At 40.4% G+C, this 26,243-nt stretch overlaps 1 protein-coding gene across 8 annotated transcripts in view; it reads right to left on the bottom strand.

The window, feature by feature from the left end:
* Positions 1 to 26,243, bottom strand: part of FAM135A (family with sequence similarity 135 member A) — an 89,007-nt gene that overhangs the window by 53,865 nt on the left and 8,899 nt on the right. For 6 of the 8 annotated variants that reach the window (XR_011140106.1, XR_011140105.1, XR_011140107.1 and 3 more), the window contains exon 2: positions 14,295 to 14,415. The exons of 1 other annotated variant lie outside the window; for it this stretch is intronic. Coding sequence is in view for 4 of the 7 variants with exons in the window: in XM_068937489.1 (XP_068793590.1) it covers positions 14,295 to 14,371 (77 nt within the window). In the remaining 3 variants the exon portion in view is untranslated. Of the gene's footprint in view, positions 1 to 14,294; positions 14,416 to 20,558; positions 20,870 to 26,243 lie in introns of those variants that run through there. One more of the 8 variants, XM_068937491.1, reaches the window with a different exon arrangement.

Raw genomic sequence — 26,243 nt, 5'->3', positions numbered from 1 at the left:
CTTGATATTCAGCACAGATTTGAACTTTAAGCAGTTTATAACATAAAACATTTACCTGTTAATCTCAGTATCACAATCCTGTAAGGGTTCAGCTCAGGGCAAATACAGAAACATTAAATTTAAAAGGTAGTCCAGATCTTTGAAATAAGTATTTAACTGCACCAAGATATTTAAATAAAAAACCCCAACCTCCTACACAATATTTACGCAAATTGTTCACTGCTGCTCATCTTTAGATACCATAAATATTAATGATCTATCTGCAAATGAAAGGCTGCAAATTGATGTTTAGAATACCAAGCATCTGATAATTCAGCAAGATGCATTTTGATCGTCTTTGATGATATAACTACAGTTTAGCATTTTAAAAGCCTCAGCTGGAACAACAACGAATAAAGCAGAATCCTGAAGTGAGTCACTGCAGTATGGGCAGCGCAGAGAGCAGAGCTGCGAAGAAAGGCAGATTGGCAGCTGGCTGAAGGTCTGAGACCACAAAAGGAATAGATTTTGAGTGAGGCTTTAGCATCAATTTGTCAAGACAAAGCAACATGAGAAGCAGGTTACAGCTGCTTGAAGCTCTTCTTCCTGATGCAAGAGCGATTTGCAAAGGCCGACTAGGCAAGCAGACTCTCAACAGTCTCCCAGAGCCTTATGAAGCATTTACGAAGCACCATAAAACAGCTCTCCTGATCAGTGACCAAATACATAACACATCTTTAAGGAACTTTTGTTTTTCCAGATAAGAACGCCAAGTAGAAAACATAGCAAGCATATGCGGAGGCCATCAGAAGAATCAGATAACAAAATAAACTGCCTTCAAGGCAACAGGAACATCTTTTGTACCAAGGCCTTTCAGACCACATGAGACTTGGCAAAAATGCTTAGCCTGAAGGAATGAAGTAGGTATCTGTTTTCTTTTTGAGGATTTTAATTCACTTAATAGGACTGTTTTCCATCATTCCATGAGCTTGCCTTCTGCTGTATTTGTGAGCAGGGATGTGTCCAAGGCTTTTTAAAAGCCTCACCTCCAAGCTGGAAGAGGAGTGACCAATTCTGAAATTCTTTACTGCTCAGAGGAACAATATGATAGACATCACAATGACCTGGAGGAAGGGACAGAGTGCACCCTCAGCAAGTTTGCTGATGATACTAAACTGGGGGGAGAGGCTAACACACCAGAAGACTGTGCTGCCATTCAGAGGGAGCTGGACAGGCTGGAGAGCTGGGCGGAGAGGAACCTCCTGAAGTCCAACCAAGGCAAGTGCAGGGTGCTGCACTTGGGCGGGAAGAACCCCACTCAGCAGTCCAGGCTGGGGGTTGACCTGCTGGAAAGCAGCTCTGCCGAGAAGGACCTGGGAGTCCTGGTGGATAACAGGTTAAGCATGAGGCAGCAGTGTGCCCTTGTGGCCAAGAAGGCCCATGGTATCCTGGGGTGCATGAGGCAGAGTGTCGCCAGCAGGTGGAGGGAGGTGATCCTGCCCCTCTCCTCAGCCCTGGGGAGGCCTCCCCACTACAAGAGAGGCATGGCACTCCTGGAGCGAGTCCAGCGGAGGGCTACCAAGATGATTAGAGGGCTGGAGCACCTCTCCTATGAAGAAAGACTGCAAGAGCTGGGCCTGTTCAGCCTGGGGAAGAGAAGACTGAGAGGGGATCTCATCAACGTGTACAAGTATCTGAAGGGGGCATGTCAAGAGGATGAGGCCAGCCTCTTCTCCGTGGTGCCCAGCAACAGGACAAGAGGCAATGGGCAGAAACTGAAACACAGATATTTCCATCTGAACCTGAGGAAAAACTTCTTCACTGTGAGGGTGACAGAGCATTGGAACAGGTTGCCCAGAGAGGTAGTGGAGTCTCCTTCCCTGGAGATATTCAAAACCCTTCTGGATGTGATCCTGGGCAATATGCTCTAGGTGACCCTGCTTGAGCAGGGAGGTTGGACTAGATGCTCTCCAGAGGTCCCTTCCAACCTAAACCATTCTGTGATTCTGTGATCACTACATTCAATACTACAAAGTTTATTTCTGAATTATCTCATTTTCCCTAGATTCCACACTGAAGTATGGTACTTATTACTGCTATCACTGTTTTATCTGGAGAATGAGTATTCACTCACTAGAGACAGCGGTCATTACAGGGTCCACCTTCTATCCCTATAGGCCCGTATGTGGTTTCCCCATAGACGATTTAATTGAGTAGCCACGGAAACGTATTCTTCTCATTTCCTAAACATCATCAGGCCACCTGCTCCTCAACAAAGGAAACAATACCTATTATTCATACGGCCACAGCGGCAGACCATCCAGGTACTAGCCTTGTTAAAACAAGGTAAGCCAGTGCCACTTCTGAAACATCTGGAAACGATCACTAATATGTGATTGAAGGCTCTCTAATGCTTATTTAAATTGTCCTGATTCAGAATAGAAGAATCTCTGCTAAATGCTGTCAACGAGAAATATTTTGGGTACAGTGATGAGCATATATTCTCTTTAAAAAAAAAAAAAAAAAAAGCGTTACCATCAGACAGTATGGACTCACTCCCAGCAACAGAACTCACCCTGCAATGGTCCAGCCTGGGGACTGACCAGCTGGGGAGCAGCACTGCTGAGAAGTACCTGGGGTCTTAGTAGGCAGTGAGTTGAACACAAGACAGCAGTGCACCCTGGCACAAGAGAAGGCCAACAGCACCCTGGGCTGTAGCAACAGGAGCATAGCCAGCAGGTCAACAAGAGTGATTAACCCCCTTCACTTCGCGCTCACTAGACCACATCTGGAATACTGTGTCCAGTTTTGGGACCCCTACTTGAGCAAGTTCAGCAGAGGGCCATCAAGACGGTCAGTGCGCTGGAGTACATGCCCTTAGGAGAAGCTGAGGGAATTGGGTTTGTTCAGCCTGAAGAAGAGACAGCTCTGGGGGAATCACACTGCAGCCTGCCAGTGCCTACAAGCAGGTTACTGCGAAAACTTTACTCTCTTTACTGAGGTCCATGGTGGGAGTATGAGAGACAGCGGTCATAAATTGAAACAGGGCAGGTTCTGAGTGGATATAAAGAAAAATATTCTGCCACGAGGATAATGAAGCACTAGAACAGGTTGCCCAGAGAGGACACGGAAACTCCATCCATGGAGGCTTTCAGGACCTGACAGGAGAGGGCTGTAAGCAACACGGTCTGAATTCAGTACTAACCTCGCTTTGAGCACAAGGGCGGACTAGATGACCTACTAATACACTTTCCAGCACGAAGAAGTCTACAATCACAGACGCTAAAGGAATTCCACAAAATAGGGTATAGCAACTTAAAACATGGTGACAGAAAGGTGACATAGCAAGAGTTGCACATGGTTGGGAGCTGGGACCCAAAAAAACTTGGAGAGACTTCCGTGAATATAGCAAATTCCAGCTCCTGGCTTTCCTGAATCTAAACTCAGCAAGAGCTTGCTGTTTTAGAAAGATGCGTCTCTTCAGCTGATTTGCTTGCTTCTCTGAAAGGTAGCATCTTCCTGTTCCAATCCCTATTCAATTTCCAATGTCGTTCAGAAAAGAAATGTGTGTGCTTGCTGTTGTTCATTTATGTCATTTGTCCCTGAACATAATAATCACATGCAAATCCATAGCCCTGCTATTACAAGGTTTGAGGATATCTTGAATTTTATGTCCTTAAACTTAGGGGCCTTATAGGAAAAGGTATTTTAAAAAAAAACTGCTTGTCAGAATTTTTGCTGTCACAGAGGGAGACTTCTGCTCTCTCTGGGAAGCAAAAGGGTCTTCTACTGTCCATTCTGGATGAAAGATCAAAGTCTTTTCCAAATGAGCTGGTTTAAAATCTGGAGATTCAAATTCAGATATGAGCCAGAAAACACTTTCCCACTCAGACAAATTGACAGATTTCTTTTTTCACTAGGACCATAATTTAGAAGGGCATGAGTAAGTTTTTTCATCGCAGTTGTTGAAAAACATGATTTATAATCTAAGCAAGAAGTGGGTTTGACAATAACTGGAATATATATTACTACCAACAAAAAGGAAATAGTGGAAGTAATGGTTATTTCACTTTTTAATGCTCTTACATGGAACCATTGGCCATAATGTGCGCAAATGCAGTCAAAAACGACAGCTGTTATTAAAAAAAAATTCTCATGCGTAAAAAAAGTGTTTCTACAGAGATATCTATACGAGCATTTACTTGAAAAACCACTAACTTTGCAAGCTAAAGTACATTCCAACGGAAATAATATACATCCTAAACAAGCTTCATAATACAATCCATCCTTGAGGTAAAACTTTTTTGCATTCCTCACTCCAAGTAGAGGAAAGCGCACACAGCACTGCCATATTCCCTGAATCCCAATGCACAATGTCACCTGAACTCAGCAACATTAACAAGAGTAAGTGCTCCACACCTTGAACTGCAATACTCACATGCACACTGGATCACCTGCAGGGCAACTTCTAAATTAACCAGTTCACGGAAAGGGGGAAACAGCTGTTACTGAGCAGATGTAAAACCTAGGGAGAGCTCTTGGGGTTTACTGAATGCAAGGCCTGCTGAAAATCACATTTTTGGCTGCAGAATACCAGCAAGACCTCTCTCCTCCTCTTTTTCCAAGGTCCCATCAAATGGACAGATGCAGCAGAGCAGTGGATTAGGCAAACAAGTTTCACCTGATGCATAAAAAGGAGGTGGGGATGGGATGCAGCACTGCTTTGTAAAAATGGGAGATGGCACTGAAATGAGGAAATGAAACATGAATGGCCAGATGAGCAAGTTTCCGGAGGAACAGACAGCTCTGCAAACAGCGATGCGCTTGTAATGGCTACATTGGACCTCTGCTAGTAGACCTATGTCTACCACAAACCACAACTCTTCATACAGAAGAAAAGCTGTACCAACAAAAACGCCTAGTGCAGTGTGAGCTTGAGTCAGCTATATTAAAAAAAAAAAGAAATCCAACAGTGAGGGATAATTAATATTTTTTCAACATCTCTCTGACCTACAAGCCAAACTCCTTGCTACCGCAGAGACCCCAAAAGACTAATTCTTTCATGAACTTATAAAAATTCATCTTAAAGGCAGCAAAAACATTTAGTATTTTACACAACCAACCACAAGCCTGTACTGATAAATCTATTCTTCAGGTGCCAGTATGCACATATTTTTCAAGGCAATCTGAGTATGCTTCTGATTTGTAAAGCATCTTAAAACAATCTTGGAAAACAAAAACCTCAGCCTTAAACATTACCACAAATTCTTGTAACTTATTTCATGGCCTCATGGGTATTCCGTAAAAAACAATCCAGGCAAAGGCACACAATAAAAGGGAATGGAGGGGAGAAAAGAAATTAAAGGAATGAAACAAGGTGTAAGGAAACAGCAATAAAACAAAAGAACAGAAAAAGACACAGTTGGAATAAAGAAAACGGGCAATGAAATGCTGATTCTCAGAGAGAAAAACACAGAAGAGAATTGTTTAGACAGGTAGGTTTTTCTTCCCCAATAGTAGAAATGCAGATGCCTCTATAAAAAATTTAATCATACTGAACCCAGCTGGGTCCTACAGACTATCAAATGGCCACCAAACTAGTTATAGGGCTTACCTACACAGGGCATTGTTTAATACAGGTGTAAAATGCACAAAGAGCTTCTCGCACTGGCTTTGTAATAAGTACTTCTAATGTATACCAATATGAAATTACACTTTGTCACAATCGCGGGGTTTCATGTTATGGAACAACTTTCTAATTCAGATCGTCAAGCAGCAGGAAATATATTGTGCCAAAGAAGACTCTTTAAAACTTTTTTATCTAACTGTCTTATGAAAAATCTAGGAATTTCTCAGCTGGATAGAATATTTATATTAACATGAATAAAACAAAGGGCAAGCTTAAAAGAATCATATTTATTTGAAAGCAAGTTTACTTCAAATGAAATTGCTTTTTAAAAGCACATCACATATGTACGGTACACATCATATCTGAAAACTGAGGATACGTATAAAACAAAACAGTTATTAGATCATAAGTTTGATGAGAAGCATTTGGAAGATCAGTACTTCAACAGAAGTCTCAACAGCTTGTTATGAAACACGATCAAATATATAAGACGGGAGAGAAGGGAAAGTAAGTGTTGCCAGCAATTTTGCCTTATTATCACAAAAGGCTTTTCACCATGTTCTTACCACCAACCAGCACACTTGGGCACAATTCCTGCAGTGGCTGTGACATTCATTTAAGAACGTGAAAGGGGAATTCTCTCCAATAAGCCTTTTTCTTAAACAGCCACATAAACACATGCTGCTATATTGACTTTTATTTAATCCAACAAATCTTAGTATTAGTCTACATTTATAGTTTATTTTTCCTTTCATTTCCTGTTAAGACTGAAGGGAATAAAGAAGAAGATATTATACTAAACGACCTTTCATCTTTAAACTACAAGAGCTCTGTGAAGCTCATCTTCAGTGTTGATGGCTTCCCATACGCACTAATGTGAGAACTTTATAAATGCATTTGTTTAGCCTGATATTAATTTTTTGTTAGACTTTTTGATTCAGCATACTAGCATTGTAAATGATAATTCCTACTAGGGTTTAACCACAGACTGGTTTGAATGGTTTAGTTTTCTAGGGACAAAGGTACATGATATAGAGTTTTCTTGGTAACAAGAGACAGAATTTTTCAAAGTTGCAGCTCCTACAAACAGGTGGCAGTTCTTATTCAGACACATCATAACATGTTAATTTTTAAATCAAGGTTCAGTAAACACAACAGACAGAAGACAAGTTTGACAACTCATTTTCAGGCCTGTACTGCCAACGGTCTTAAATTTAAGTTTGCAGCTGTGCAATTCTGTTCCTCTCATCTGTCAATAACCAAGTACACAAGCTTTACAGTTCACTTTGTTGCTTATTTTAATGAAAGGTAATCTCTATTTTAATAACAAAATACATCATATATTTAACCAGAAATGGGAACTTAGATCCTACAGACAAAATTGTGGTGAAAAAAAAGAGAGACTGCCATGTCTTACATGACATACATTACAGGCCACCACTCTTTTGTCCCTTACCAACATCTTCATCTTTTTCCATGCAGAAAGCTATGTCACTTAAGGAACTCATATTCTTCTAGTTCAATTTTTTCAAAATCATCATTTTTACAGCATAAAGATTTTTCACTAAAATCTGAGTTTAAGGAGTTCTGGTTTACCCTCTTCTTCCGCCCTGTCCTCTCAGAGGCTCACTCACACCCCTGTGCTGCAGCCCACGGCACCAGTGCAGCCCACACCACGGAGAGGTGCCTAAGGAGGGAACGAGCACTACAGGAGCATGCACATGGAAGCGTAAGTGTCAACGCTGCTCAGTATGCTGCATATGTAAAACCCATAAATCTATGGAACAGAGAATACTGTAAGGCTAAAGTTCTAATAATCTTTCTGAAGCTTAAATTCCTTTGCCTTTCAACAGGACTTAGGTTCATAAGCTATCATAAACTGATAGCTACTGAACGATCCTAGCAATAACCTAATTTCAGATGTGATGCACATCCAAAATGAATTTTATGTTAGAATCCATTCAAGCCTCTTCTGTGGAAGGTTTTCAATATTCTTCTCTCAACTCTTAACCAATAATAATAGACATTTTAAAAAGAAGAGTACAGTATATTTACATTAGTTATGTAAATTCTTGATGTGCCCTTAAAACAAAACCTTTTAAACCAAAACAAAGCAAATAACTGACTCACTGAGCACAAATGTGTGAACCTATAGCTACAGCAAAGAACTACTGTTAACATTTTACTTTACCGCTCTGTTCATAATCTGCTGGGATAACACATTTACACTTAGCTGAAATAACTAAATTCTATTTCTGAAACATACAGTGAAATAGCAGATATTCTACCTCATAATTTTATTCTTTTTTTTTTTTTTAAAGACAAAGTAGACATATTACTATCTAAATATTCTAAATTCAGGTCTAGCCAATTTTATGTGTATGCATATGACTGACAAAAAAAGATCAGTGACAAAATAAGAATTTAACAGGGGGATAACAAAACCATATGCAGGCAGAGAAAACGTAGACTATGACTGTTTTCCAAAGGGACCTTATAGGAATGTGTGGGCTAGGCTAAACTACAAACTATCAGCTAAGTTTCTTCAACTCATTAGATTTGCCCATTCACAGCTGAAAAAAAATATACACAGCTCTAAAGAAATGAAAACCTCATCCTCCCATAATTGAGGGTTATTAAGTAATTTCTCTCCCTACCCCCAAGAAAGCTATTCCAAGTCAGGCATCGGGATTCATTATGCTACCTGGAATCACTTAGGAGCATCTCACTGCAAACAAATACCTGACAGCTTTAGTAAAAACCAGTTCCAGTGAGCACAACACAACTGAGGACTGAGATTCCTCCCTGAAAACTAAATGGAGCCGGGGAGTCCTCCCACACCTGGTGGTGGGACACTCTAGCCTTAAGCTGAACACTGCACAGTGCCGTGACACTTCCAATAACCAGCTGTTTTTCTGCATAGAAGTTCAGGATTTTGACACACAAAACAGGCTTGTAGAAGTGGCGGGGAAGCACCCAAAGCTCACAGCAAAAACATGGGTAAGCAAGACAGTTTGTTGTTACAAGAAGAGCAATGATGTCTGTGGAGAACAGGATCATAAACACAGTCCCCGATACTCGAGAGGTGGTGGCACGAGGCAGAGTAGAAAATATTCGAAGTAAAAATCCCAAACTTCTGTTATACAGTGCTAAAAAGTTGCCACCGGTGCCCCACAAACTCCTACCTGAACAAACTTTTAAAAAGCAGGAAAAGAACCGTCAAAAATCACTATGTAATACGTTATTACAAAATAGAATTATAATATAAAATTATAATAGATAATAATCTCATATATTATGTCCTGGAGCTGATAAGTCATCACTAGAAAAAGCAAGTACAGGAAGCCGTAAGCACATATGAAATGTTCCAGGAGAACACAGTTTTACGTCCAAGACTGATTTTCATTCCAGTTACCTGGGACTTTGTTTGTTGACAACGTATTACAAGTTTATTCTTATTTATTACTATTATAATAAATAGGCAGAATAGGCCTTTCAATAATAGGCCTGATAAATTAACTAGCTGTCTGTTGTGCAAGTAGAGAGAGCCTTTATACTAAAGAGCTTACAGAAAAAAAGAGACCACATGTGAATGGAAAGATGAACGCAGATGCACAATGACACGTGGAAAAAATAATTGTCAGTGCAACAGAAAGTGATTTCAGGAAGCAACTTTGGTCCAGAGATATTGGTCAAACAGGAAAAAAAAATGAATTCTCCCTATCTCCAGCAGAGAAAGCAATACTAGCTCTCCAGCCTGATCATATATGTCCAGAAATCCCAGACAGATGGCCGCTGATCACTCATGGTGAAATCTCGTACATCTAAATTCTCAAGCGTTTGAGACAACGTTTTGCAAAAAATACAAACGTATCGAGCATCTACTTTGCAGATGTTCCACACAGGAAAACCAGTACGGAAAGATGAGTACGCTGGTTTGAAGACTAAGCGGAAAATATAGCCTGACCCCACTGACCCCAGCTGCTTGCAGGAGTCCGGCAGTACAGGACAGGCAGAATGGAGGCTTTGCTTTTCCAGACTGCGCTTGCTGTTATGATGAAAGAGGAGCCAGAGGGCTGACAAGGTCAAACATGGCCTTCAAAGTGGAAAAACGTAACATTTGCAGAGGGCAAAGGAATATTCATGGAGGAAATTAAGGGAATTTGACAGTTTCTACTGTATGTCAAATTAGGATGTATGAACATTACAAACTGTAACGCAAAAAAGAATTTGCACAACTGAGAGAAAGGCTGGATATGGGTAGGCAGCCTGAGACAGACAGGATAAATTAGAAGGCTGAGTAATCAGTTTGACGGTAACAACAAAGGTAAGCCTTGTTCATAATCTATGGGTCGATTATACTCCTTACGTCTTCCTAAACCAACCACGTTTGCAATTCAGGGCAAAACTGATCTCCAGTCGGGACAACTCTTGCAGAAAAGGGGCATTAACCATCCTAATTTGTCACATATTTTGTGTTAGATATCTTAAGATATTAAGGTATGTGTTATGTAGGTATTTTTTTTCCTCAAATTTTGAGGGCATCATACACAATTTGTGACTGGCTAGCATTCTCAAGGATCAGCTAACAACAAGACTTTTGATCACAATAAATATGACTGGTGTACAGTGACAGAACATGCCCAAGCATGAGTAAAGCCTCATACCTTGTGAGTAATGTCAGGTACACCTCTGCAGGCATCTGTTTGCAAATCTGAGTAATTCATACTGTGCTAGGCAATTGACCTATGGACTACTCTGATAAGAAGTTATATATTTATTTTTAAATATAAAAACAGTGTAGGCAGTGAATATCACTGTAAGAGACTCTTATAACACTCACTGATACTTCTGAGGTTGCAAACACAAAATCTGAGAAATAATCTTCAAAATACAGCTAATCTCCCAAATATGCAAAATCACAAACAAGGAATTAAAAAAAAAAAAAAAACACTTAGTTGGGAAACATTGCATTTTCCTTTTTTTTTTTTTTTGGGGGGGGGGGAATAAAGGCTGAATAATTCACTTGAAACACAGAATAATTTAGCTTGGAAGCAACCTCTGGAGGTCTTCTAGTCCAACCCCTGCGCAAAGGAGGTCCAATGTAGACCAGGTTGTTCAGGGACCTGCCCAGTCAGGCTTTTATTTTCTCCAAGGATGTTGACTCCACAACCTCTCTGGGCAACCTGCTTCACAATGTCCAGTCATCCTCATGACGAAAATGCTTTTCCTCTTGTCTAACTTCCCAGTTCCACCCTGAGCCTGTTGTCTACTGTCTTAGCACTGTAAACTTGCAAGAAAATATAATGGAATAGCTGTAGTAGGTGAGGATACTATTTAAATCTTCTTTAACTAAACTGCCTACCTCTGTCACTTACAGCTGCAATGCAACTGAAAAAAATTGCTAACCACAAGAATCTCCTTAGTCATAAGTAGGCCCTTTCTAAAATTAGTTGAGAAGCAGGGAGCTACACCTATAGGTAAGTCTCACATATTAGAATAAAGCGTCTGTTCCGTGTATCTCTCCTAGAGAGGATAGATCCTCCCTGTCTCCTTAGAGGATATCTGTAGTTATCTAAAGGTAAAGAAAATAAAACAATCTGCTTTTAAGGGTCAGTTAGGAGAATAATATCTTTATAAAGGTGAGTCAGGTACAGAACCAAACAGCTGAATTTGACTTTCAGTGAAATAACTATGAGGAACCTTGCTGAGTCTGGGTTTAGAGCAGCGGTATGGTTTGCAGGCACTTTCCCCAGCGATCTCAACTTGCTACGTGCTGGTTCAGTTTACCTTTTAAGACCTTCTAACATAAATGAACTAGATCTCTTCTGGAGAAAGATAAACAGCAGGCTCTGATCTACATGTCACAAAATGCACTTCAACCCCCAGGGAAACACAAAGGCCTGAACCAATGACTGGTCTTACAAACAACTTCAAAACACATGCATGACAGGGACATCTGGTTCAGAGGACCAGACTAACTCTAATCTGAAGTAACCTTGGAACCACATAGACACAGGGACCTCAGGACTAACCGCGTCTATTAATTGATTGTTAATGGACCAAATTAATTGTTAGTGTAAATACAGTCATAAATGCTACCTGCAATTTTGTCACTACAGATCCAGATTTCTTTAAACAGTTACAAAATCAAGAAGAGATAATACTGTTTTAGATTGAATACCGAGATGTAAAGACCCTACAAAAAAGGGAGTCGCAGAAATAAACTCAAGTAATCAAACTGATAGACAAATGACTGACGTCTATAAATAGATCAGGGTGAATGCCCAGACTGAAAAAGTCATTCAAACTATAGGACAAAGCTAATAAGAAAACAAAACAGCTATAAACTGCTCAGAAGGAAGTTTAGGCTGGAAATTACAATGCCTGCAACTGGAAATTACAATGCCTGCAATAATCTAAGGAGTGAGAATCTGGAACTACTCTCCAACAGGAATAGCCAGGAAAAAAATCTAGTAGAGTTTTAAAAAGGAGCTTTATCAGTTTGGTCTAATGACTTGTAATAGCAGACATCTTATTTTACACAATTCAAAAAGTCATGATGCTTCTAAAGTGGTGAGACAGACATGCTAAATTGGGTAGGCTTGAATGCACACGCTGCCACACAAACACAGAACATGAACAGTTCTATACCCGACTTTTGGTTAGAGAAACTATGTTAAACACAGCAGTAGCTCAAAAATCGTAGATTACCAACGTAACTCATGTTTTTCCTTTTTCTAGATTCAATCCACCATCTATGTGCTCCTCTGGCAACGTAAACATTACATTTCAATCTCCACTAACTACAAGGATCCAGAGAGAATACTAGAACTTACTCAAATTGACAGACATTACAATAGTCACGTTACTACCTACATCTTTTGACTTATTCTGGAAACTCCCAGTCCTTCCTGACATGGTTTTCTAAGGGAACACGTCCAGAGTTAAAGGCTCAGCTTGAAATGAGAGAGGTAGCATCTTTTTCATAAAGGTGTCACCGATCTCACAGTGTTAGCTTTCCACCTCTCTGAACTCATTCTGTGAATTTACTTCTTTTTAAAGATTATGCTAAAAAGAAACCTGTTAAGTGGAGCACTGGTAATTACACTGCCATGCTTCATTTCCAAACTACCTTTGAGTTATCATTTGAATCATAAGGCGAAGACAACCAAAAGACTTCCTCCTCTTCAGGATCTTCTCTGTTAGTTAACACGTTGCCGTTTTCTACCTTCTTCCTAACTGATTTCAGACAGGAAAAGAGGACGCAGTTCAAGAGACTGGTTTTTTGCTAAGTTACTAAAAGATTCTAGTGTTTTTTCCACACCTCCTAAACCTTCCTCAATTCTCCTTCTCCCATGAAAAGTGAAGTTACAATCTATCCTAAAAACAGGATATAGCCAGTTTATTGCATATACTTCACCTGCAAATGGTAGCAAGCACAATGGCTCAGTACCAACTCCAGGTAAAAGTCTAGAAAAAGGTTAGCTTTAATAAGCTCTAGATGAAGACTAACAGCAACATGGTAAAGACAGCGGCTAACTAGTTAAGATATGTTATATAGCAGTATCTCATGCCTCTTTCTCCTGACCTCCTTCCCAACCCTACCTTTTTCATATTACTCTTTCCACAAAATCCACCTCAGAGTTACTAGGAAGATACCTATCTTGCAGCAAGATGGCAAGTAAGCAAGAAATTCTGCTGTTACCATACCTTCTTTGACTCAGTCTGTTAAGAAAAAACAAAATGAAAAGCCAAAAACAACAAAAAGCTGTCTTGCATTATGACAAGGTTAAAAACAAGAATGTATTTTATTATTGCTAAAATCTTTCTAAGGCAAGGTCTCTATAATGAAAAAATGAGCTATCATTAAATCAACACCGATGCATATTGTTCACTGTCTGTAAAAACAGACAGCCTCAACCAGATTATTCTAAAACAAATATCATTAGGGCTAAAAATTGACATGTATTTTTCTACTGTAGTCTGTCAGAAGATTTACAGAAGACCAATGTACCACAATGCTAGATGACCAACAATCTCTAACAGCTCAAAAATAAATGACAAAGCATTATTTCCTACGTAGTCATGGGTAAAGAGGACCTTAGAAAGGAATCTGGGAACAACCAGGAAGTAGCAAATGAAAGGGGTGTGTAAGAGCCTTCTACGGAGACCAGGCAGAGGAAGAGCGGAGGTCAGGGGAGTGTTAAGTAGGCAGGAAAGAGTCTTACTGTGGAGGTACAGCACAGTAAAAGAAGAGGAGCTGGTGAAGAAGTTCTCCACTGTCAAACTGATAAATTAATAAGAAAATTGTGGCAACAACATTTTTAAAAGCCTCAAGAGACATGCCTGTACTATTTCACGCAAAAGGGATTACAGCAATTGAGATATGAAAGCATAAAGGTCTGGATAAGGATATAATCTACCCTCATAATCTGCAGAGCTTCCCTCTCCTCCCATCACACAATAAATACTTTATTACAACTTACGTTTTAGGCCAAATTATTTGAGCCTTTCATTTTAATTCCTATAAAGTGTCTGCCTTTCCAATAAAGGACAAATAATTTTCAAACCACTACAACAACAGTCAACAATACATGAAGCAACACTACATGACGCTATCCATTAAAGTCTTGCCAACATCAGCCATCCACCACAGTATAGTTTGAAAGAATGCACTACCTACCCTCTTTGAAACAAATCCACATTGAAGAATTTGTGGAGCTCCACGGAGAATTCTACCATAGCCTGAACTTCACTCATGTTTATGAGGATGAAGAAGTCAAAACTTGTCAGCACCTCAGTTACTGAAAACAAACAGAAAACAAACTTTTTAGAACACACGTGGGCAATAACACCTATCTAGTCCTTCCAAGGCCTCTCTTCCCCCTCCCCTCCCAACCCCCCAAAACACTATATACAATTTTGCACAGGTCCCTTAAATACACATGCCCTGGGACAAGCAAGAATGTAGCATGTGCCCAGTCCTACCCACCATAATTTATAACATTTGACTCCTTTGCAACAAAGATATTAGAGAAGTATCACAATACTCCTCCAGCATAAAACAATCCTGAAACTTGCCGATTCCTACGTACTGCAGCTCCGCTCTGGCACCTTGCTGAGAGAGGAAGAACTACCGCCAACAAGGGAAATGGCGCGGTCTCCTTTCAGCCCTGACTGCAGCACAAGGACCATGCAGGTGGCACCGCCTCAGCTCTGACACGAGGACAGGGAGACCTCAATTACCATGTCATCATGCCACACTGTGTGGAGACCTGACCAGGTCGCGTAGGGCTACCGACAGAGAGACTGTAGAAGGCAGGAGTTAAGGAGGGCAACATGCCCATCCTTAGCCAGTCCTTGTCAGCAGTAAAGTGTTAATTCCCACTGTCTTCTTTGCAGCCACAGGTTGGCACTTTACTGCTGACTTTCAACTGCCTGCTGATTCTTAAATTAAAATCCTGCAGACTCTGGCTGAGTTCTTCTGTTTTTCCTTCAATCAAATTAATTGGATTAATAACATAGACTACAGTCTCCACAAACACCATCTTCAAACTTCTAACTTCCTGCAAGCACCGTCTGGATTGAGGAATAAACAAAATAAAATTAAAAAAAAACCCTAAAGCAGACAATCCCTCATGCAGATTAGAAGCTCTTCTGGGTCTAACGCAGAAGCGGCAAGCACAAAAGGTAGCCTGGCCTGAGCTTGAATGAGTTATGGTTTTTTGTTTCTAAAAGTTTGAAAAAGCATTTGGAAGCTTGTGAAGCAGCAGGTGGTACTAGTGAGACTGAAAACAGAGTAGCTGGCAGAGAAAAAACCACTGCCAAAACAAATTTCAGTCACCTGAAAATAAAGCTACCTTTAGGGGCTACCTTCAGCCTAACGTATAAGTTTACTTGGCATACAGACCAAAGATAAAATTTACCTTGCTGTGCTCACTCTAGAGCAGCTGGCAGCTTTCAAGCCTGGCTAAACAGCATTGCAGCCCAGGTTTAGATTTTTAACTGTAAACAAAAAGTGAATTCTGACCTTGGTTTAACTGCCAGTACAAGTACTCTGCTCTTTACTAAAAGCACAGCAAAAACAAGAAGTTAGTACTGCTGAGGTAACATGAGATGGGAGAAGAGTTATCACAATACGAAGAACTCGGATCAAGGGCCCTTTGCACCAGATCAAAACCAGAGAATCTAGATGATACAGTTAACACAGCTTGTCCAAAAACCTTGTGTTGATTCAAATTTAAATCAAGGGGACTTTGACAGATTAATTCAATGATGCCACAGGGTTTGTCAGAGTATGTAATGCTAAGACTCTCTCTAATATCCTACAGGGCTTTGAAACAATTCCTTCTTCCACTGCTTTCTCTCCAAGATTACTGTGTAGGGATTGTCCTCAGTGGTCTTTAAAGCGCAAATCAAGAAGCCCTTCTTTTTCTTGTGGCACTCTAGTTCTCTGGGATTGCCATGCTGCATGATTACATCTCTCATCCACATGATGCAGCATGTGTTCTGCAAACAGCCAGGCCCACCGGTCATCAAGCGCGAAAGGGAACCTGATCTACCACTAAGAGGAGTTCTTGGACCTGCCAGGTCCCTGTGAGGAGGCTGCTGTGCAACAAATCTTCTGGGCAGCACGTATAACATATGATGAAACTGTCCAATACCTCAGAAAGGACCGCACTTCGAAACACTCAGGAAGAGGCAAAAGTATTTAAGAAGGCCAAGGATGTCATAGCCCAGTCTCAACTGACTTGCATTTTGATGAAACTAACTACATTTTCAAGGGATGAAGACGTCACATCATCGCATGCCTCTGACTCCCCAGCACAACAAATGGCACTGACCTGCATCCCTAACAGCTCATCTCCACCAAGAGAAGGCAAAAGGCCCTGCTGTGCCTGCACGAGTTAAGCAGTTACACTGCAGTCACTCCCAAATGCTTCAGTTCCCCTAATCCCTAGGAGGAAACTTAGAACAATGTAGGACTGGTGCAGTCAGATAAATTCAAAAGCCCATTTTATGAATGGGATACGTCAACAAAAAAAGCTGGTGAGAGCGATATCCTGCATTACTTTCAAAAGGGCTGCCTGGTGAACTTGTGGCCTATCTATCATGTTTAATACGTCTCTAGCTGTGGCCACTCCCTTCCTACACCATTGAGCTGCCCTGACATCCTTCGCCCCTAAGAATTTCTCAGGCAGGCAACCATCGCAGACTGAACAAAGGGTCCAGCAAACACACACCTGCACAGCAAGACACCACATGTTTTAATCCAGTAACACAGACCTTGCTCAATTACCAGCAATACTTAGAAAACTGACACCTATGCCTTGCTTCACCATCAATTGCGAAAGTAACCTCAAATATTGAGCCACAGGTCACAAAACTGTATATCCAGAAAGCAATGCTGCATGCCACAGTAAGTACCCAGGATTGCAGTCTATCAACTGACCCTCAAGGACTGTTTTTTCTTTGCCAAGCATCAGCTTGTTCCACGGACACCTTAACCTGCTGAAGAGGAACATTCAGTCCTGGGCTGACATAAACCAGTAGCACATCAGCCATTAGAGCTGCTGGAAGAACAACAGGTATGTTACCAGAGAAGTGATGGATTCTGCGGGAAGCCCGCAATACAGCAAGCCACCCCGTTATTGTTTGCAAAATGATGTGTGGCATCAAGTCTGCCTGCCGTGGTTCTTCCTCTTCTTACTGATGGGCAAACGCATTCACTCTTGCGTAGCTCTTGATTGGTGGCAGCACAAGGTTTCTAGGCAGGTGGTTAGGTTGCCAGTGATTGACTTCATAACAAGATACCAGGGGCAAGCAGGATCACCAAGAAGTGACACTATAACTCTGTTAATCTTGGTAAGTCTAATATCATGACAGGTAAAGTAAAACGGGAAGTCATCATGTGCTTTCTCAAAACATTTAGCTTTGACAGCAGTAAACAGCCCCTTTGACCAGTTGGAGCCTAGAAGCCTTCTCTTCTGCAGCTGGTCATGGTCATTTTCCATTTGCAGCATGACTGGCTGTCACTACTCACTGCTCTTCTCACATGCCCACAGAGTCCACCGGACAGCCACATATCCAAAGACGTGGAGGAAAAAAGCTATTTTAGATATAGTCTATCAGGATGCCAAATTCAGCATACTTGAGTGCGGCTGCACAACTAAAACAGTTATCAAGATTCATGAAAAGTTGTATGGATCGTACCAAAACCTTCTGTAGTTGCGAGGGGGGTCAGTCACCTCCTACTTGTTCTAGCCCTGAAGCAGCTTGGAAGCCAAATGCTTTGGTACCACCTACCAGTACTGCTGTCCCAAGGAGACAGATGAACCTGGAAACAGAAGTCAGCAGCACAAGAAATCCGTTGCCAAAAATCCCATACTGCACTTGACTCAAGTCAAGCCAGTCAGAAAGGTGCAAGGCAGGTAGGACACACAGCAGAACATCCAAGCCTCATGACAAAACCAAGTCACTGCCATATGGTCTTGTCAACCCGGCAAAGATCATACATCTAGTTTTTTGAATAAGTTCAAAATATCCTTTGGCAGCAGATGCGGATGCACAAGAATCCAGACTAAGCATGAAACTTTAGCAGCAGAACTGCTAACAGGGACAGTTGCCCTGTGAGAGAGAGTACGCACGATTAGTTTGTTTTCAGTTTTACATTATATTCCTTAAAGTATAGTTACTGGATCAGCTATATCCTGCTTGAAGAGGGTAAGTCAAGCTGTTCTTTCTCTAGAGAAAAAATAAGCATGTTTCGGGACACAAACTTCTAGAGAGCTTTCCAGACTGTTGAGTGCAGTGGGAAAGAAGGGAGTCGCACAGCAAGAAGCCTGGAGCTTGCAACTCAAGATGAGAGACTGCTGAAAAGAACAAGAAACAGACACCCAGCTCTGGGGTGACAGAAGGAAAAACTTAAAATGAAATGAAGGGGACTGGGCAGTTTTCTGCAAGTCACTGAGCTAGCTGAAATAAAGTGAGATATACAGCAGCAATATAATTATTTATAAACTTTCCATGTTATCTGCTCTGTTTTGCCAAGTCATTTTGAGTTTTCTTCATTTAAAATATTAAGTATTTTAATGTTGATTCTAATGAAAACCTTCAGTTTTCTTTGTGCCATTCACATTAAAACAAGGTCTATGCAGATACACTTCGAAGCTGCAGCTGGCTCCAAACTCTGCCACCACCACCTTGCCAGTCCCTGGTCCCGCATTTTTGCTGCTTTTGCGCTAAGATAAGCGTTTGCATGGTCACCACAGACAGCTTCATCAGGGACCGGATCCAACCAAAGACTAACCATTCCAGTAAAGACTGTATTAGCTCCCTAAGCCAGTTGAGCCTGTGCTCCCACAACTGGCAGCGGCACTTCGCAACACATCGACAAAGAAAAATCACCTCCTCTATGTCATCATCGCTGCCTTGGGTTTAAGCGAATCGCATATCGCTAAGATACACTGTCTTCCTTGCACCCTCCCCTAGACCAATATGTGCTTGTGCCATTTCTGTCAAAAACATGGAAAAAAATGATTGCTAACATGAGGCGGGCAGAGAGAAGGAAGAAATAACTCTTTGCATTTGGAAAAAAAAGGAAAAAAAATTACTACGCACATTTCTCAGACTCTTAACATTTAACTATATTAAATATTATATTGATTTTCCTCTACTTGATTCAATTTTATGACACTTACTAGGTTTATGGACTCAAAGAACTATTAAAGTCTTTGATATCAGTGCAAAGAAACACAGCATTCTTTGACCTGTGTAACAGAAAGCCTTATGTAGTAATTAAAATAATTTAAAGGAGAAACTCAAAGCTGGAAAACCTTTAATTTTTGTTGCTTAATCACACAAAGCTCAGCTAAAAAATAAACTCATTTAGAGGTATTTCTTCGTATAAATTACATTCAGACTTACAGCTAAACTGACAGACTGACTGACCTCAATGACAGTAAACGTCTGCGCCTCATTTAAATACTTAATAAGCTGACTGTTATATTTTACAGCCCACAATTAACATTCAGAAACAGAGATCCCGAACTGAACGTTCGTCCCGTTTGTCTTTGAGATGCAGAAGAAAGGCTCATCGAAAGCTCTCTCCACACGAACAGCGGAAGCGAAGGCAGCAGGTAAACGTGCAGCAGAAGCTCTGCTGGCGACGGAGCGGAGCATCCCAGCGCTCTGCCGAGGACAAACGGAGGGCGCCGCTGCTCTTGGGAGCTACTTGCACTCACCCACCTTGGAACTTGCACTGAATCGAAGCACCATCTCGAAATCCAGTAACCTTTGAGCACTAAGGCTGAACATCTCCAGTAGTTAAAACGTCAATTAAAAGCCACTTGATCCTATATTGAGAATCCAATTTCTACTTTCCTTCACACTTCTTGGGGTGTACTTATGCGAACCTTTTCTTAAGGAGGAAAACATCCTAAGTGTCTTGGCCAGTTTGCGCTGTTCCCACACTGGCTCACTACTCCTTATATCCCAACTAATCTTTTCTGGAGCAACAATATAAAACGGACCACAGAAATGTCAGATTCAAAAATCCCTCCAAAAGGAAAATGAAATGTTTCTTGATTCTGTTTTTTTCCTAAACAGATCGTTTTAATGATACTTTACAGCAGCTGCATCAGTACATCTAAGAAGGCAATGAACAGATGACAGGCGCAGAGAAACTTCCTAAACCAGCTCTACTGTCAGAGAAATGCTCGTGTACCAGTGCCATTAATCTAGCCAGCTGCAATTCCAAGAGAAAGCTAAAAACAAAACCACAATACATTCAGAGAATCTCTTACCTCTACTGGCAAATACTCCATTTTAGTATGTTAGTTAACCAGTCTTCCAGTTCTTCACTACTGCTGTAAAAACATACTGCTTGAACTATTAAAAAAAAAAAGTTTTACTTAGAGCAAGACCTCTAGACCTTGTCAGTACTTACGCTCCTTAGTCTCTTTTCCTACTTTCTAATAACATATCCCATCATGTCCTCTCCAATAAACATGTAGATATTTTCTACCAGCCTTCTCCAATGTGCCCTCAATTCCTGCACTGCCATTTTCAGTTTTCTTCAAGTGCAACAGTCCAACATTCAATTTTCTGAAATAAATGGGGAAAAAAAAAACCAAAACATTTTGGGAAGCCCATGCTCCAGCAAAGCTGATCTTGCTATGTTCAATCAAATCATCCCTATCGTCACGGAGGAATTCTAAAACGCAGCTCCCAAAAGAGCACTGCGCACCCCAGCCGCCTTGCAGCTTCCTTGATCTCCAAAGCCAATTCCAGCTCACCAGGAGCAACAGAAAGACGAGGAGGCAGCAGTAAATTCCAGCCTGAGTCATCAAACACAGCTCATGCCCCCACATAGCTACCAGACAGGAGACAACTTGCAAGGGAAAGCCACATTAAACTTTCTGGGGCATTTTTGTGTCCCTTCCCTTCCTCATGAGCCAAACACATTCTGGCTAAAATTCAGGGGATAAGGGGGAGAACTCTAAGACCGAGAACTCAATTTCTGAGAGCAAAAGTTATAGCTGAGTCAAATAACCAAAACACCACCTAATATTCTGAAGCCCTCCTTCAAGCTTTTGCTAACCCATTATCTCAAAAAAATATTTGTTAAGAATCAATCTAGCTTCATTGGATTCTTAAAAGTCAAGGTATTTAAAAAAAACATGGAAAAAATTCCCAAATTTCCCATTTATCTAACACCCTTCAGAATTCAGACATGCAGAGAACAGAATTTTTATTTATTCTTTCTTAAAGGAATTCTGCTTACATTTTAAAAGAAGGTTTCCGAGAAATAGAAATGAAAAACCCATCACAGCTTGTGCAGAAAAGCTGTGCAACTAGACTGTTTTTGCCTTAACCTCAGAGAGAAGAAAACAGAGAAAGCATAGCAAAAACAAATATGCTACCTGGAATTTTTTAAAGTGTTATCACTTGCGCATGTCGTGCAGCATTACATCTTTTGACTCTACAAATTACCAATAATGCCTTAGGTAAAATTCTGATCCCATAAACCTCCCATTAAAATGGCACTGACTTCTAATCCATTCGTTTAATTACGCAGTACATGCTACTTATACTAGTCATATTAGTTCTTTCTAAAAACAGACTGTTTCTTTTGCATACTCAGTCTCTAACTGATCCAGGAGGTTGGGCAGAACGAGAGACAGACAGACAAAGACGGAGAGAGCAAAATACTACGAGTAGTTAAAATTGTTCTAGCCTTAAATATAATATTTTATACCCAGTAAAAGTCAAAAGCAAAATCAGAGAATCCTAAGAATGAAAACACAGCAAAATATTTCTTTCCCCCCAGTTTTCTTCTAGTTGCTCCTTCAACACTTTTTTCAGGTAATTATTTTTTTCTTCCAAGTTTCTGTAGGAGTTTTGTATGCCCCTCCCTGACCTTTCTTTCCGTCCTCTTCTCCCCTTATGTTGAGATCCAATATCTGCCAACACAAACTCAGCTACCAGCACGTGCTCATGACTCACAGGTCTGTCCTCCCACCTGAGAACTACCTTCTATTTCCATTCCAATTTTAGCTGTCTCCTGGACATAGCCTTTAGCTGAAACTCAATGTGGCTAACGGAAAGTACTTAATCTGACCTTTAAAGCTATTCCGAATACCTTCTTTCTACGGGTGCGCAATAGCATAGTCTTACTGTAAACCTAGGCAGCATTTTTCATTTGGTTTTGTCTAGGTTCTCATAGACTTTGGCAAGACCATGCACAACACCTGCCAAATTTTCTGCATCGGATCAGGAACATGTCCCATCTATCTATACAGCCAAACCTCATCCACACTTATATCCTTTTCGCTTTAATTACTGTAAGGCTGAAAAAGCATAACTCACTGCATGTATTAGTTCAGCATGGTGCCACAAAGAACATTTTCCTAGCCTGTTATTTTGATCATTTCACCTTTCTTTTTACATCCCCCACAGACAGAGCACAGGTTACTGCATCCAACATAACCTTGTCTTCTTGTCTTCTCCTTTTGCAGCTGTTCAGCACTTAGCTTGATAGCGTCCTGGCTGAAGACTAGACCTTCCCAGAACTACAGATAAACATGGATCCTCCATAACTAAAAAGGAAAGGGGAAAGAAAAGAAATGCTAGCTGAATTTTGGGTTGCATACACATTATGTATGGATAACCCGTCAGGACGCGATCCTGGGAAATAAATACACTCTAGAGGACCCTGCCTGAGCAGGGAGGTTGGACTAGATGATCTCCAGAGGTCCCTTCCAACCTCAACCGATCTGTGATTCCGTGATTCTGTGATTATGCTGTAAATCAAGGAAACAAAAAAACCCATAATGTTAAGAGTAGATATCTTAGGGTAACTTATTCAAATCTCACTATCCCTATTTTCAAAAGACAACATGACTCAGAAAAAGACAACAGAAGAGACCACTCTGCATCAGGATTTACTCATTTTATGGAAATTAAATTCCTCAAAGTTCTAAATATTTATACGAATATAAATACTCACAGTTACTTAGATAAACAATGACCTAATTCTTCTGGTTCACGGTAAAATCCAACAGTTAAAATTTTCTTCTTGAATGCTTCTCTAAGGATATTTTATTTCGCAGGCAACCATTATAAGGTTTGATTCACCTTTTCCAACAAAGCTAATGCAGCATGTCTATGACACTTTAACGGGCTAGATAAGCAACTACCTTAATCAAGTATTAAAATTCAAGTTTTCCTACATTTTTGCTTTAACTTTAGCAACAGCACTTGGTCCTCCATGCAGCACATCGACGAAAACAACATACTCGCTACTCTGAGCTGACAGCTTGATGAATCCCACTGAGCATGGAAGTCATTAGTATGTTGCTCTTACTTCTTTCCTTCTATCCTATTAATAGACCATACATGTGATATAACTATTCATCTTGAGCATTTATTAAGCTTATTCCCTTTTACCCTAACATTGGCCTTTGTCTGACAAATGACATGGTATTTCTAAGCTTTTTCATTAAAAAGTTTAGCACAGAAAGTTTTGTGAGCAGCACAGCTGGAAAAGCTGGCTTTCCCACAGCTGCGCTCGCCCCCTTTTAGTTCTCCCTTCCACCACGACACCTCCAGATCTTTTATGAAGCCTTGATGAGGCAAAAGACTGTCTGTGCTGCCGGGACCACGGCGGTCCGGGCACAGCCACGAGGCAGCGCCTGCGCGAGGGACCAGCTCGCTGCCGCCGTTACCTCTCAGTAAAGGCACTGATTTCAGCGTCTTCTCTACTCGGCCGCCAATTTTGACCGAACAGAGACTTCGCCATCAGTGAAAGCCCTTCTCCTCTTTCAGATCTGGCTGAACGGAGCAATGGCCTCAGTAGTAATTTGTGTAGTATTTTATTTACTTTTTACAAACACTTCCCTTAAAAATAAAAAAGTGCATTTTAAAAGTAATGGTTTATGATTAAAATGGAGAGAAATAACAGGCAAAACTTAGACTGACATCAAGCCTGACCCAACAAAATACAGCATCTCCATAAAAAGCGGGGGCAATACGGGATGCATGCTACGAGGTAGGCCAGGCCTCTGCTCCACTTGGGTCCCGAGCGCTGGCTGAGGGAAAAGACTGAGCTCAATACTGCTGCCTTCCTCTCCGAAGTCCCAGGGAAAGTGGGCAGCCTAACTAAGTGAGCAGTTAATTCTTCTGTTCACCAATAAGCCACTTCAATAACAGTGATTAAAATTAAGAGGAGTACCTTCAACTGAAGCAGAAGTAATTTTATGTAGAAATACATCTGTAAATAAATTACTTAGCTCATAATTTTCATATATGACACTTGGCCTATCTTTTCCTAACAATCTATTCGTAAGAGCAACACAGGGGAAAAAAGAAAAGCAAAGTGCTTACTGTAGATATACAGCTAAGAGTCCTCCTGAACTTTAAATAAAAAGCATATAACGATCTTACAATAAACTAAAAAAAATATATAAATTGCAAGCTGTAATATTTTGGCTTAAAGAACAAATTGCATAACTTAATACACTCATCTTCCCATAAACTAGAGAATTTATAAAGGATGCACTGGGTAAGAATTAAATACTAGGAGAGTGAAGCTTACTAAAATAATTTGATTTTGTCCAGCTGAAAAGGTTCTTCATAAAATACTAACTACTTGTTTTAGTGTACTTGGAACTTACTTCATTCTCCTACTTACACAAAGCAAGAAATCAACACTTCTTTGCGTTCCATGTGCCATGCAACGCCATTAAATTCAAACTTTCACATGCATGAATGAATTTGGCATTAAAATGTCTGCAACTGCTTGTTAATGTCATTATTTTGACATATTTTTACGAGTTAGAATAGTGCTCAAAAAAAGCCTGTTGTTGCAGTCTTCCCCCCACCCCAAGGAAATTTACTCTTAAAAAAAATAAAGTCATGACTTTTTAAGAGAAATAAAAAGAATTTAGCTGCACATGCTCAGTAAATTACCTCTTAAAAGGTTAATAATTCCAAATTAAGTGATTCTGTAAATAAAACAGAGCACAATTTGCAGAGTTACGCCATTGCTCTGAGGTCATGGCTTGACAAGACAGTAAATACAGTTTAGATTTGACAGGTTGATTTCGTACTGGAAGGCTTTATGCCAAATAATTACTGCCTTTCCTCCCACAGTAGGCATTAAGTCTGCACAACTATATTGCACATTCTTATTAATTTAAGAGATGTGAGAGTTTGCCTGCCTGATCAAAGTTACAGTTTGGGAAAATCTGATAGCAAGGAGATCTAGGATCAGTAGTCACCAAACCGCTTCCTTGGTACGTGCAATGCCGCTATCCTCTCTACTGACAGGCTGGCTCATCCAGCCTAGAAAAACAGCGATTCTGCCAGGACTTTTATGCAGATATAAGTTATTTCTGAAACAGATGGCAATACAGTATCAAAGTCTATTTTATTTTTCAACACCTAATGCTAATAAACTAACACAAACTCAGCTGATTTGGAGCTGGCTTTGCAGGACTACATCTTGAAAAAACATTAATCCTCATTTTAACTTTTTCCCCTACTGCTTAGCTTCCAGGTTCCTATCATTTTAATGAAAGAAATTGAGACAAGAATTATAGCAAATAGGTTAAAAATTTGATTCTTCAATTTCAAATGTGGAAAAAAAGATCTAAAGACTCTAGAAATGTAAATCATTCCTCTTTCCATAAATTCTGTCTACAGCCTTTATTCAGTAAGAGGCTGAGAAATGTCACAGCTTCTTATTTTGGTCTTCCTTTCAAAAATGTTTTTCTAATCACAGGTCTTCTAAGACAGAAGCATTCTTTCTATCCAACTCCTTGGAATCTTTTTTTTTTTTTTTTTTAAAATCAAACCACTTTGGAGCCTCCCTGCAGACTCCTCTGTTACAGAAAACATGCATCAAGTTTACAGTCAAGTCCATATTATTTTAGTGCAAAGTGCGACAGAGTTACGGTTGTACGATACAAGCGTAAAGCTGAAAGATAATTAAACAGACTGTCATCAGGAGCAACTTTTTCAACCATCTGATCACGAAGATAACATGGTGATGGGAAAATATTTCTGAATGTGTATTAAAACTGTTCTGGGCATCAACTTTTCAAAAATATATATATGCAGCAAACAGAAA

Source organism: Struthio camelus, chromosome 3, assembly GCF_040807025.1.
Source record: "Struthio camelus isolate bStrCam1 chromosome 3, bStrCam1.hap1, whole genome shotgun sequence".
Lineage (NCBI taxonomy): Eukaryota > Metazoa > Chordata > Aves > Struthioniformes > Struthionidae > Struthio > Struthio camelus.
Note: the sequence above shows the minus strand (reverse complement) of the source record. Positions and strands in the feature narration are given on the sequence as shown.